Source organism: Bubalus kerabau, chromosome 1 (assembly GCF_029407905.1).
Source record: "Bubalus kerabau isolate K-KA32 ecotype Philippines breed swamp buffalo chromosome 1, PCC_UOA_SB_1v2, whole genome shotgun sequence".
Taxonomy (NCBI): domain Eukaryota; kingdom Metazoa; phylum Chordata; class Mammalia; order Artiodactyla; family Bovidae; genus Bubalus; species Bubalus kerabau.
In genome coordinates this window covers 164,920,589-164,934,515 of record NC_073624.1, presented here as the reverse complement: position 1 = coordinate 164,934,515, position 13,927 = coordinate 164,920,589, and the positions used below count along the sequence as shown (strand labels likewise).

General features: G+C 42.8%; 1 protein-coding gene across 5 annotated transcripts in view; it reads right to left on the bottom strand.

Annotated features, from left to right (window-relative positions):
- Window positions 1–9,929: 9,929 nt before the first annotated feature.
- SHLD2 (shieldin complex subunit 2) overlaps window positions 9,930–13,927 on the bottom strand; it is a 112,581-nt gene continuing 108,583 nt past the window's right edge. For 4 of the 5 annotated variants that reach the window (XM_055538222.1, XM_055538220.1, XM_055538201.1 and 1 more), the window contains 2 exons: window positions 12,391–12,506; window positions 9,930–10,298 (listed from right to left, as the gene is read on the bottom strand). In XM_055538222.1, coding sequence (XP_055394197.1) covers window positions 10,099–10,298; window positions 12,391–12,506 — 316 coding nt within the window. In that variant the 3' untranslated portion in view covers window positions 9,930–10,098. The remainder of the gene's footprint in view (window positions 10,299–12,390; window positions 12,507–13,927) is intronic. The other variant, XM_055538211.1, reaches the window with a different exon arrangement.

The window sequence follows — 13,927 nt, the reverse complement described above, 5'->3', positions numbered from 1 at the left end:
ACTAGGCTCAGACACATCTTATTAATCAAAATAAGAACCATTACAATCAACACATTTTTACCAATGAAAATTAAGTTTGTTTATTCCTGTAGCATAACAATTTGTGCTTCAGGATTCAAGGAACTCTTGGAAAGCATTTTCTGCCTCCAGCTGATTGTGGAAGTGTTTTCCCTGCAAAAAGTTGTTAAGAGATTCTTGAAGAAGTGGTAGTCAGTAGGTGAGAGGTATATGGTGGATGAGGCAAAATTTCATAGCCCAATTCGTTCAGTTTTTGAAATGTTGTGCGATATGCGTTTGGGCATTGTCATGGAGAAGAATCGGGCCCTTCTGTTGACCAGTGCTGGCTACAGACGTTGGAATTTTCAGTGCATATCATCCATTTGCTGAGCATACTTCTCAGATGTAACGGTTTCGCTGGGATTCAGAAAACTGTAGTGGATCAGCCTGGCAGCAGACCACCAGTGACCATGACCATTTTTTGGTGCAAGTTTGGCTTTGGGAAGTGCCTTGGAGCTTCTTCTCAGGCCACCCACTGAGCTGGTTGTCACCAGCTGTCATACCAAATCCACTTTTTGTCACGTGTCACAATCTGATAGAGAAATGGTTCATTGTTGTTGTGTAAAATATGAGAAGACAACACTTCAAAACGATGGTTTGGTTTTTTTTTTCCAGTCATCTCAGGAGGCACTCACTTATCGAGCTTTTTCACCTTTCCCGTTTGCCTCAAATGCCAAGTGACAGTAGAATGGTCAAAGCTGAGTTCATGGGCGGCTTCTCATGTGGTTGTAAGAGGCTCAGTTTCAGTGATTGCTCTCAGTTGGTCGTTGTCAACTTCCAATGGTCACCCACTACGCTCCTCATCTTCAAGGCTCTCGTCTCCTTTGCAAAACTTCTTGAACCACGGCTGCACTGTATGCTCATTAGCAGTTCCTAGGTCAAATGTGTTGTTGATGTTTCGAGTTGTCTGATTATTAACAACCTATTTTGCACTTGAATTAAAAAAAAAATCACCTGAGTCTGCTTTTTTCCTAACATCATTTCTATAGTCTAAAATAAATGTAAAATATACAGCAAATAATGTCATTAGCAAAAAAACATAAAGTGAGAAATGCACATTAAAATTATGTATAATATAACCACATTTATTTAAGAATGTATCCCAATATCAAACAGCAAATTTCAACAATGCAAAATTGCAGTTACTTTTGCACCAACCTAATATAATAGAAATTTATGACCAACCTGGATAGCATATTCAAAAGCAGAGACATTACTTTGCCAACAAAGGTCCATCTAGTCAAGGCTATGGTTTTTCCTATGGTCATGTATGGATGTGAGAGTTGGACTGTGAAGAAGGCTGAGTGACAAAGAATTGATGCTTTTGAACTGTGGTGTTGGAGAAGACTCTTGAGAGTCCCTTGGACTGCAAGGAGATCCAACCAGTCCATTCTGAAGGAGATCAGCCCTGGGACTTCTTTGGAAGATATGATGCTAAAGCTGAAACTCCAGTACTTTGGCCACCTCATGCGAAGAGTTGACTCATTGGAAAAGACTCTGATGCTGGGAGGGATTGGAAGCAGGAGGAGAAGGGGACGTCAGAGGATGAGATGGCTGGATGGCATCACTGTCGATGGACATGAGTCTGAGTGAACTCTGGGAGTTGGTGATGGACAGGGAGGCCTGGCGTGCTGCGATTCATGGGGTTGCAAAGAGTCGGACACGACTGAGCGACTGAACTGAACTGAACTGAATATAATAGCATAGTCTGACAACTAGGTTGGGCGTGTAAGTGTGGAACAGTCCCAGGATGCCTGGGCAGCATGGCTTGGAAGAGAAGGCTCTTGGGGATCAAGACTCAACTGGCTTCACACCTGCAGGAGAATGCTGTGAACAGCCCGCCCAGGTACCGAGCGGTGGACAGGTTCTGGTCATCTGGCCTTGGGGCTGCCACCTCGGGTAAGAAATGGTGAGAGCACGTGGCCAAAGCATGGCCCATAGCGCTGAAGCCTTTGCCTGTAAGCCCAGCAGATCCATTATGCTTGCTTGTTGTGGTAGGTGTCAGTGTAAACTTCACTCAGATGGAAGTTCCCACAAACCACAGTCATCGATTCCCTGTGAAGATGCATTCAAAGTCACCAGCAGCCCTTCTGCTTGTCACTGATAACTGTTATCAAGCAGTTATCATTTTCACCTGAATACTACTAAACTTGCAGATCCCAGCCTTGTTTCTGTGTAACTGAAACAACACTTAAATGGTATCTTCTCTTTTATTACACAGTGAAGCGACTTCTGCAAAAGAAAGTAGTGAAATGCTGCCTCTTTGACTTCACCTCCAATCTCTGTCAACGCACAAATATAAGCCTTGCTGCTAGTGGTCTGAATGCACAGAATACCTTGTGTTCGCTTTTCCTTACTTATTTCATGATTTTTAACATAATCAACACTGCAGTAATTTCTAATAGCATCACATCACACATGTAATAGGCATTCTCTATGTGTTTTTTTGGGACTTCCCTGGTGGCTTAGTGGTAAATAATCCACCTGCCAATGCAGGAGCCATGGGCTCAATCCTTGATCCAGGAAGACCCCCTGAAGAAGAAAATGGCAACCCCCTCCAGTATTCTTGCCTGGAGAACCCCATGGACAGAGGAGCCTGCTGGGCTACAGACCATGGGGTCACAAAGAGTTGAACGTCAGACACCACTTAGGACTAAACAACAACAGTGTGTTTGTACAGCCAGCTACTAAGATGGAACGGTTCCCCTTTCTCTTGGGGTCCTGAGACCACAGGTGCCAACTATCCCCACATTTCAAGGGGAGGTTCTTGTCTATCAGTGACCTTTCCAGGGCCACTTGGAAATTTTGGTAAATATGCCCTTTGCAGGACAGAATGGACAGACATGTCTGACTCACAGTTGAACATTTTCAATGGCAAGAGACAGGCAGGCTCTCTGCTCTGATGGGGAGGTGGGGGATGCTCTACTGGGTTGGCCCCTGTTTACATATACAGTCAGGGCAAAAAATACACAATGCCTCCCATGGACCTAAGACAGCAGGTCTCAATCCTGTCCACAAGGTGATCCAAGCAGAATGAAGCCCTTGGCATTTCCGTAAAACATTTAGAATCAGCTTCTTAATTTCCACACCAAAAAAGTACTAGAATTTGGTTGGACTTTCCATTCAACATATTCAGTTTGGGGACAATTTGGTATCTTTAAAACGTTGAATCTTCAGCCCATTAACATGGTGTATTACATGTGTATTACATGGTGTATCCCTCCATTTCTTTAGGGTTTTTGCAAGTTTCTCTAAACTTGCTTTGTGGTTTTACAGGAAAGTGTTCTTGTACCTCTTCTCTTGGATTTACTCTTAGGTGTTTTATATTTGTTTCTAGTATATAAAAATTCTATTGATTTTTGTACATTGACTTTGTACCTAGTGAGTGGCCTTGCTAAAGTCACTTGTAATTGTTTGTAGATTCTTTGTATTTTCTTTGTATATAGTAATGACCTCTGTGAATGATAGTTTTACTTCTTCCTTTACAATCTTCATGCCTTCTTTATCTCTTGCAAAATTGTGGTGGCTGTGTGATTAGACAGGAAAAGGAAATAAAAGGAATCCAGATCATGAAAGAAGGAGTAAAACTATACTTATCTGCAGATAACATGGTTTTGTGGAGAAGGAAATGACAACCCACTCCAGTATTCTTGCCTAGAGAATCCTGTGAACAGAGGAGCCTGGTCTATGGGGTTGCACAGAGTCAGACACGACTGAAGCAACTTAGCACGCACACATGCATTGGAAAAGGAAATGGCAATCCACTCTTGAATTCTTGCTTGGAGAATTCTTGCCTGGAGAATCCCAGGGACAAAGGAGCCTGGTGGGCTGCCATCTATGGAGTCGCACAGAGTCAGACACAACTGAAGCGACTTAGCAGCAGCAGCAGCAACATGGCTTTATGTATAGAAAATCCCAAGAAACCCACCACAAATTTTTGTGAATATAAAATTCTAGGTTGACATTTCTTTTTCTTTCAACAGCTTTAAAGTGTCATTCAAGTTTCAGAATTTCTTTTTTATTTGGCTATGCCACGTGACTTGCTTAGTTCCCTGACTAAGAAATGAACCTGGGCCACCACAGTGAAATCACTGAGCTCTAACCACCAGACCACCAGAGAATTCCCTAGAGTTTCTTTTCTGTGTTTTGCTTTTATCTAGCATCCTGGCCCCTCTAATCCTAGCTGCCTTGGCAACTCCAATCTCCAAAGTCTTGTCTGTTCAGCTCCAGAGACTGTGCTCTCTTTTCTACCTCTTAACCCATGGCCCTCTGTACAAACGCTCAGCAAGTTTCCTAAAGGGAAAAGTGGCTCACAAACTGTCAGCTCATCCCTTGTGTTTTCCTTCTTCTGAGATCATGGCCCATCAAATGCTTGTTGACTTGGCAGCTCTTTAGCAAAGAAGGTTTCTGTATTTCATTCAGGTTTTCTAATTCTCAGCATGAACATAACTCTGACTCAAGCAGAAAAATCATTATTTTCTCAGAATTCTCCCAGAGAAAGAACTCGCAACACAGAGTGATTTTATACAAGGAATTTGATGACACAAGTTACATAGCCTTCTTAGGGGGCAGATGAAGCCAAAAGGAGAAAAGTTGCTTGTATCAGTTAGCTGTTTTTGGGAAAATGGTGCATAACAAAGAATATCAGCATCTCAGTGTTCTACTAAATTGCGCGTGTATTTCTCACTCATCTGTGGATCAGCTGAATATGGGCGGGTCTAGATTAGGCAACTCACTTTCAACCTGTGGGTCTGACCAGGCTCATGTCCTCACCTGGGTCTGCTCCATGTTTGTTCATTCTGAGCACAAGCTGAAGGGGCAGCAGCAACCAGGGAAAGCTTTTCCATTGGGAAGGCAGAAGAAGGACAAACACATTTCTACCTTCAGCTTGTGCTGTGTCGCCTAATATCCTATTGGCTGAAGTGAGTCATGTAGCCAAGTTTCCAAGTCAAGGGGCAGGGTAAACTACACCTTTTTGTGAGAGGAGTTGCAAAGCACCGTGGCAATAGATACAGCTACAGGGAGAGGCTAAGGACGGGGGTGATAACTCAGGGTGCCATATTGACGTTTCCTAGAAACGGGTAACTCCAGGGTCTGTGCTCGGCTGTACAGGTGCACTCCCAGAGGAGGAGAACTCTCGTAACTGCTGCCAGGTCTCAAAGCCATTGCTGCCTACTTGGTATCCTATAGTGACAAAGGGCTGGAATTTGCACAAATTTTCTTTTTTGTTCAAATTACTACAAGAGTCTCAAGCACCTTGCTGTCATAAGCATCACAATCAAAGGAAGAAAAGGGTGATTTTCTACTCTCTGCTTCCTAGCTTCACCTAAGTGCCTCACATTTGGTAAACAACCTGGAACCCGGTCCATAAGAGAGCCTGGGAAGCATAATTTTCAGACTTTCATTTCCCAAAACTGTAATACAGACTCTTAAAGTGGATGAGAAGGGTACTGTGTGCCATCCCACACTCTGGGGCAAACCTGAGTCATGGGATCCTGCAGAAAAAGGAGGCTCTGGAAGAACCCATGTGAGCACTCTAGCTCATAACTGGTCATGTAGAACCTCTGCTGCCCCTTAGGTGGCCTTTCTGTACCACTTCCCTGCCCCTTCCTGGATGATCAGAAATCCGTTAGGGGACAGTGGTGGTGGTGGTGGTCCAGTGGTTAAGACTGCACGCTTCCAATTCCGAGGATGTGAGCTCAATCCCTGGCACAGAAACCTAGGTCCCACATGACACATGGAGCAACCAAAAAAATGAATAAATAAATAAAATTAAAATAAAAAAGAGATCCCTGTTAGAAAATTGGGAGAAGGAATGGAAGCACAAACTGGAGAAATAAAAAAATGGTGCTCCATGCCTATCTATAAGGCATGAGCCTAGGTCAGGGCAGGAGAGAAGGGGAGTTGTAAACTTTAAATGATGTTGGAGGTTTAGACCACTGCATGGGGTTGGACATTTCCAGTGCTGAACACAGCTTGTTTTTACAACTAGAAGTCACAGGAAAAATTTATTGTTACGTAAGAGTGATTCAAAAAGTCATGGGACTTGCCCTAGATTTTATCCAAAGGGCAGGGGAAAGCTACCTACCAAGCAGGTTTGAATGGGTGACTGGGGAAGAAAAGAATGAAGCAGTTAACTGATTACATCCTATAAGGCTGGCTCTTTCAACAAAGTGCATGTATGTCTTAATTTATGAAGATAGATTGGACTATCTGCCTATTATGGGTTTTTCCCCCTTAATTTTTAAGTATGGGATTACTTGCTCAGATCACTCCTCCCCTCTCTACCTCAGGGCTGTGTTTCTCAGAGCGGACATCAAGGTGGGGAGGAGGGAACCAGCTCCGAGGAACTGTACAGGTCTTTGTGCATCTGCTTGTTAAACTGTACAACAGTTCAGGAGGAACTTGCCCACACTTGGAAGTGAGGGGAGTGCGCATCAGGAAGGCAATGCCGTCTCTCAGGCTGCAGAACTAGGAAGTGATGAAGCTGGAATCTGAATCCGATTCCAGATATCTAAAAATGGTAACATTATCACATTTAGCCCGAGAGACCTCAGAAAGGATAGAGATGCTGTGGAGTGCCATAACATTCCACAGCCTGGGATCCACGAAAGGACCTGTACGTGCCTATTCAGTAGAGCCGCTTCTGTTTGTCCCCGTTTGGTTTCTACTGAGGCTGTTTATCTCCACGTTTCATCCTTTTCCCCCTACTTCCCTCCCTCCTTCTCCTCTCCTCTCTCCTTCACTCCTGTCTAGTAAGTTCTCTGTTCATCTCCACTGATGAGGTATAATCCAGCAAATGACTAGATTTGATTTCTATCTGCCCTTTGATTTGGTAATATGCTTTTATCGGTTTGCTAACTGACAAATCTGGTAGGACAAACTTGCAGGGAGTGGATGAGTGGGGTGGGTGGTGCATGGGTACAGACAGGAGTGGGGCCTGGAGCTGGTGGTCTCCTTGTCAGGAGGGCCATGGGAACGTGATTGACGGGCTAGGCCTAGCCGCAAGCCGGTGGAGGCACCCGCGGCGTCCGGGGCATGTCGCTGGAGCAGAGCGCTACCCAGTGTCGGCGCACCCCTCGGGACACATGCAGCTACTGGCACCCACCGAGAAAAGCGCCTCCATTCCGCGATGGATCTCGAGCGCCTTCTGCTGTTAGTAGCGTACTCAGTGCGAAGGAGAGACGCTTATAGGGAATTCCATCTGCAGAGCAAGTTTTAAAGGATGAATTTGGAGCTGATTCCGGGGGTGAAAGGCAGAAAAAAGGACTTTGGTTCTCGTCTTCTTTGAAGAACTCAGCAGAGATCAAGATTGTGAGGAAATAAAAAGGGGGGGGGGGTCATTAGAAGCAAAATGCATGTGGAAGAAGCCAAGTGTGAGTGGAAACAGCAGGATACGTTTGAAGGAGCACACAGGTGAGCTCAGAGAGTTGCATCTACTAGGGGCAGCTTAAGTTGCTTATGTAGTCCAGTTTTCTGGACTTTTTTTTTTTTTCTGGCCAGTCATCTCCATATTTGGCCTTGGTGTGGGGCACATCTCAGCCAAGCTGGATTCCAGCTTGCATCTTCTCCCTCCTTTTGTCCTTTCCCTAGACTGAAGGCCTTCTCTGCATATGTGTCCTGGGGGGAAATCCACAAGAATGCACCCAATCAGGCCCAGTGCTCCCACTGGTATCCCATCTCAAAGCATCAGCAGGTCACCAGTTGCAGGGCTCAGCCTGGGGCCTATCTATCTCCTCCATCAGAGCTGCAGGGAAACTGATAACTGGTAATTGTGGTGAAACTGATTAGCCAGCTCCCCCCCCCGCCCCCCACCACACACACTCTTCTCTTGTGTCCATTCCCAAGCACTAGCTCCCCTTCTCACAGCCACTAACCTAATGTTTTAAACCACTTTACACCCATTACAATGGCTAAAATGAAAATGACACCCTCAAGTGTTGGCAAAGGTGTAGAACTGGAATCCTCATACATGACTGCTGAGTGTGTAGAACAGTCTTGGAGTACTGCTTGAAAGTTTCTTACAAAGTTAAATATACACCTATCCCATAAACCAGCAATCTCCATAGGGATTTACCTCCCCAACTACAAAATAAAAACATACATCCACATGACTTGTAAAATTACAGCAGCTAGAAAATGGATAATGTAATATATTCATAAAATTGGTATACTCCACAGCAATAAAAAGAATGAACTACTGGGTCACATGAAAACTTGGGTGAATTTCAAAAATGATGTGTGAAAAAAAGTTCACAAAGGAAATAAACTAAATGATTTTACTTATATGAAATTCAAGAACAGGTCAAACTAATCTATGGTGATAGAAATCAGAACAGTGATTTCCTGTCATTAGTGGGAACTAACTGGAGGTGGAGATGAGAGAAATTTTTAGAGTGATGGAAACATTCTAAATCTTCATTGGGATATTGGTTACATGAATATATATTTTTTCTGTATTTGGGAAGTGATCTTTTTAATACAGGGAATTTATATTCTTTAGAAGTTAGGGACATTTTTCTAATAATTCCATCAGGTAAAAATAAAGGAGAAAATAAAACCAGGATTTCCCATTTAGGTGAATCACTATACCGTATTGGTAAGATTCTTCCAGATAGTATGATCACAGTGTTGCATGAAAATCTGCCTGCAATGCAGGAGACTCAGGTTCGATCCCTGGATCAGGAAGATTCCTCTGGAGAAGGAAATGGCAACCTACTCTAGTATTCATGTCTGGAACATCCTGTGAACAGAGGAGCCTTGTGGGCTACAGTCCATAGGGTCACAAAAGGGTCGGACAAGACTGAGCAACTAAAGAACAACAAATGTAAATAAAGACAGTTCCTTAGCTTATCTAGTATCTGATTATGCAGACAATTTGCTGGCCTGCTACCCTGAGCTTATCTGAGCATACAGTGAAATGAATCAGAGAGAAATACCAGGATGGAGGAGGAGGTGCCATTTGGCGGGAGTTGTCAGGGTGGAAGAGATCAGGCAGGAGCTTGTTCTCCCATGACAAGAAACTGTCATAAACTGTGTAAGAAGGTTTTGTTAGAAGTTACAGACCCTTCTCCACTGAATAAGGTTCTTTTGTATGTGTGCACTCTCATACAATCATTTTTGTGTATGGTTTTGGAGAGAATCACAAAACTCCTGAGGTTCATCTTTAGGGAAGCCAAGTTAAAAACAAAACAAGCCTGAATTTGAGAAAACAATTTCAATGAACCAAAACAATTTTACAAAACACACCTGTTCATTTTATCATGAATTTAGCTTTGTTCAAGCACTATGATTATGTAGTACCACTGAGCACCCTCCAGACTTCCTGGTTAAGTGCCGCTCCCTATTTCCTCACTGGTGACTCCCATTCTCTGTGAGCTGCTGCTCTAGTTTAATGAGAGAATGTAAGGAATGTAATAAGTTGTAAAGTGTCTGTTGGTAGGTAAATTCAGTGAGGTACTCAAATCCTAGAAATGAACAATATGACTCTCTACCTTCCCTGATAATGAGTTGAAACATGACCATGTTCCTACATTTTCAATGCCTCTCTATCAAAAGACACGGTCATCTGGAACTTGTCTAAACATAGGCTTATATGAACTAAGCCACAGTCATGTATAATTATAATCAAAGAAATCATGTCATGTCTAGAGTTTATTAATGAAGGAGTAAGAAAAAAAATTAAGTTTGTGACCATGCAGAAAAGCAATTTCTCAGGTCCATGTCTCAGTACTTAGGACAGTGCCCGGAATGGAGCAGGGACTAAATGGAGAAAGACTTAATCCTAATGAACTGCTGGATGTTGCCTCATTGCTAGATCATTTCTCTAGAAGCAAGAAAGGGAAAGACCAAAAAATAAACGAACAATAAACTTCACAGAATTTTCTTAGGGAAAAAAAAATTTAATTAATGTATTTAGCACAGTTCTCTTTATAAAATATACTTATTTTAAAACCCCGAGCAAAAGCCCTGTCGTTCATTTCCAAAGACAAACCATCTCAGTGCTTTTCTTTGAAGTGCCTGCATTTTCTTCCTCTGGTCTCAGAGAAGGGCATGGGATGCGCGCTTCAAGTCGTCGAGATAAAAATCCAGGAGGGAGAAGTCCTGCTGCAGTGGGTAGCTGTTTTCATCTAACACGAAGAGGCTCTGCACCTTCAGGACACAAGGCGCCCCGCTGCCCGCCAGCAAGGCATGCAGCAGGTCCGCGGCGGCCATTCCGTAGGTGACGTCAGAGGGAGGGGCTGCGGAAGAGGAAACGCGGGGCTCTTAGTGCCCCTTCCGAGGGAATGGAAATGCTCACACTTCAAGGTTTATTGTTTGCCTTGGTTTCTCAAGTCCCAAAGCCAATGTACATATCTCTATCCCTGCTCTTTCTAGCACAGGTTCCTCTCTAACGATGAGGTGCAATTCCTGCTGTTCTGAAGAGAAAGCACTGATGCTGTTTCCTTTTACGGCACAGCCACCGGCTTCATAAAACAATACAGGGAAGACCTGAGATTCATCTTTTCCTAAATTAAGCTTGAAGCAAAAAGGGTATGTCCACATCAGAAAAGAACTCTTACGTTTATCTAGTCTACAGCTCTTATCACGGTTATATATACACATACTGTTTGTATAACAGAACCCTGAGTCAGTTACTTAATGAATATCAAAATCTTTTTAAAAGATTTATTTCTTGCTTGTGCCAGGTCTTAGCTGCGGCAGGCAGGATCTTCGATCTTCACTGCTGGACCCTCAGCTGTGGCTGTGGGCTCTAGCTCCCTTACCAGGGACCCTGTGCATTGGGATCGTGGAGTCTTAGCCGCTGGACCACCAGGGCCCTTAAGACCCCAAGTCTTCCTGCCCCAAGATACAGATGGTGAGGATGAAGACGGAGGAAAATCCCTCTGTCCCTGGGGGAGGGGCAGAAAACCACCTTGGATCAAGACCGTCAGCAGTGCCCCGCTGCTGGGATGGGGGTAGGACCACGCAGAGACACTCAACAGAGACGCAAGGCAGAGTTCGGCTGCTACGGCAGGAGGGACAGGGCCTGTTAGAAAGCACCACACCCAAGGACCAGACGCACGAAGAACCTGTGTAGGACTACGGCTAGACAAGAATCAAAGAGAATCACTCCTGCCCCTCTCTCTAGGCTGGGATGCAAAAATGACAACCAACGGAGCCTGTGCAACCTGGTGAGGTATACACATGTAAGAAGCTCTCGGAGGCCCGGGTGCAGGGTGAAGGATTAAAGCTGACAGCGGAGCAGGAATATTCGGAGGAAACTCTCTGGAGAACCACTCCCCACCATGAGCATGGATAATGCTAGGTAATTTGAAGCCAGTGGTGACCTGAAGGTAACCAGAGCAATGAAAAACTCAAATCCAACTTATGGGCTGGCAAAATTAACTCTAATCTGCTCACTCTCACCCCCATTAAAAGTCGAAGAAAACAGGTGTGCTCACTTTAGATACAAATACTGTTCACCTCAGTCTATATGCAATGTTCAACATTTAAGCAAAAATGAAAGCCAGAAAAAATAACCCACTATTAAGAGACAGAGCCATCATTAAATGAGATTAACCCATCTGCTTAGAGAGTCTCAGACTAATGAGGAAAGGATGGAGTTTGAGCATCTGACAAATGGATCATCTTCACTTTGTTGTTAGCTACTGACGATCAGCCACTGTTGCACCCGCCATCAGAGCTGAAGTTCCTGAGCGTCCACACGACTGACATCTGGACAGTCTCCGTATGTTTATATTGTGCTGCACATTCATTTACTTAACTATTAAAAAACTAGGGTTCTGGTGTTTTCCCTTACCAATTGGAAGGTTAGCATAAGAAGAGATTAGGCACCTACTTCTCTCTCTTCATGTGCTGAGACAGATGTAGAGCAAGTCTTACCTTCCAACTTACATAATCTTGTGTTTCTTTTTTTTTTTTTTTTTCCTTGTACACATGAGAATTTTATTTATTTAAAAAATTTTTATTTTATATTGGAGTATAGTTGATTTACAATGCTGTGTTAGTTTCTGGTGTCCAGCAAAGTGATTCAGTTACACATACACATGTCTATTCATTTTCAGATTCTTTCCCCACATAGGTTGTTACAGAGTATTAAGTAGAGTTCCCTGTGCTATACAGTGGGTCCTCATTGATTACTTATTTTACATACAGTAGCCTGTATAGTCTTGTGTTTCACTCAAGCTACATTATCCTTCTGCTTATATACTGACAGGAAAAGAAGTTAATTTAGAGTATAATGTTCCTTCTATTTTAATATACTATCTGTACTCCTGATATGAGTGGTTCCACAGAGGACAACCTCTTGATGGCATGTTGATATCTTACCTATTACTCTGTTGAGCCAGTCAGGAGAAATGTTGAGAAGAATCTTCTCTATCAGCTTTGATCCTACATGGATGCAGACCTTATATTTTCCATCAACTATGGTCATTAAAGCTGGCCTACAAAAGAGTAAACAGCTTAGGACCATCAAAAAGATTTTCAATTAAAGAAATGTTAAATGTAATATAATTTCAAAAATCAGTTTTATAAAAAAATATTTAATTTATTTACTTATTTTGGCTGCAATGGGTCAGGGTCATTGTTGCTGTGCAAAGGCTTTCTCTAATCGCAGTGAGTAGGGGCTACTCTCAAGGTGTGGTGTGTGGACTTCTCATTGCTATGGCTTCTCTTGTTTTGGGGTACGAACTCTAGCGCATGCTGGCTTCAATAATTACTACACACAGGCTTAGTTGCCCTGAGACATATGGGATCTTCCCAGACCAGGGCCATTTTGGTGCCCCTTGCATTACAAGGTGGATCCTTAACCACTGAACCACCAGGGAGGCCCAAATCACTGGGCTTTTCTGCAGAGTTAAGTTTAATTCCTGAAACAACAGTAGGGTGTCCTGAAGTGCCCTAGAAATAAGGGCTTTTATTTTAAAGACTTTCAAGTAATAAATTTATTTTATTTATTTCATATTCATTTTAAATGTTCAGATACTAATATAAGAAGACATAATTTTACCCTACTGTGCAAATTACTTTTAGAGATAAAATAAAGATGATAATCACACATTTCACAATCACAATTTCAAGTTATTTTTTTCCACTGGATTCTTTATCATAAAAACAAACTGTTTTGCATGTCACTATAAAGACAAAGAAGTAGATACAAACCATGACACACTCTAAAGAACAAACAATATGAACAAAATGACATGAATAAAATTATTCTGTGTACTTTTAAAGAAAGGGATATACCCCTTTTAAAAATAAATTATTTACAAAATGAACAGAATTTAGAAAAACCTACCAGGATAGGGGAATTCAGCATAACCACTAAACCATGACTATTGATTTTCTCTCTAAAAACTTACTTCCCCCTTTATCCACATGATGATTCTAGGTCCTTTTATCTTTTTATAATCTTTCCCCAGGGTATCTCACTTCTTCCATTCTCTTTTTTAAATCTGGATGTGCCATGTGGCACACGGGCCTTCAGCTCCCTGACGAGGGACTGAACCTGCATCCCCTGCATTGGGAGCACAAAGTCTTAACCACTGAACCTCCGGGGGAGTCCCTCTTCCTCCATTCTTTATTTCAGCAAATACATGTGCAAAATCTGGTACTATCCAGTGTATACACTGGGTACACACTAGTGAATAAGAGAGATCTGCTTCCTTCACTCAAGGAACTTCAGAGTTTAGTGGTATAGAAAGACAATTAAGGTTCTCAATAATGGTGGCAAGATGCTTCAGTGGGGATAGAATAGGCTTTTCAACCAACGGTACAGGGACAACTGAATAAAAGAATGAAGTTGGACTCCTTCCTTATACCACATATAGAAATTAACTCAAAATAGATCATGAATCTATATGTA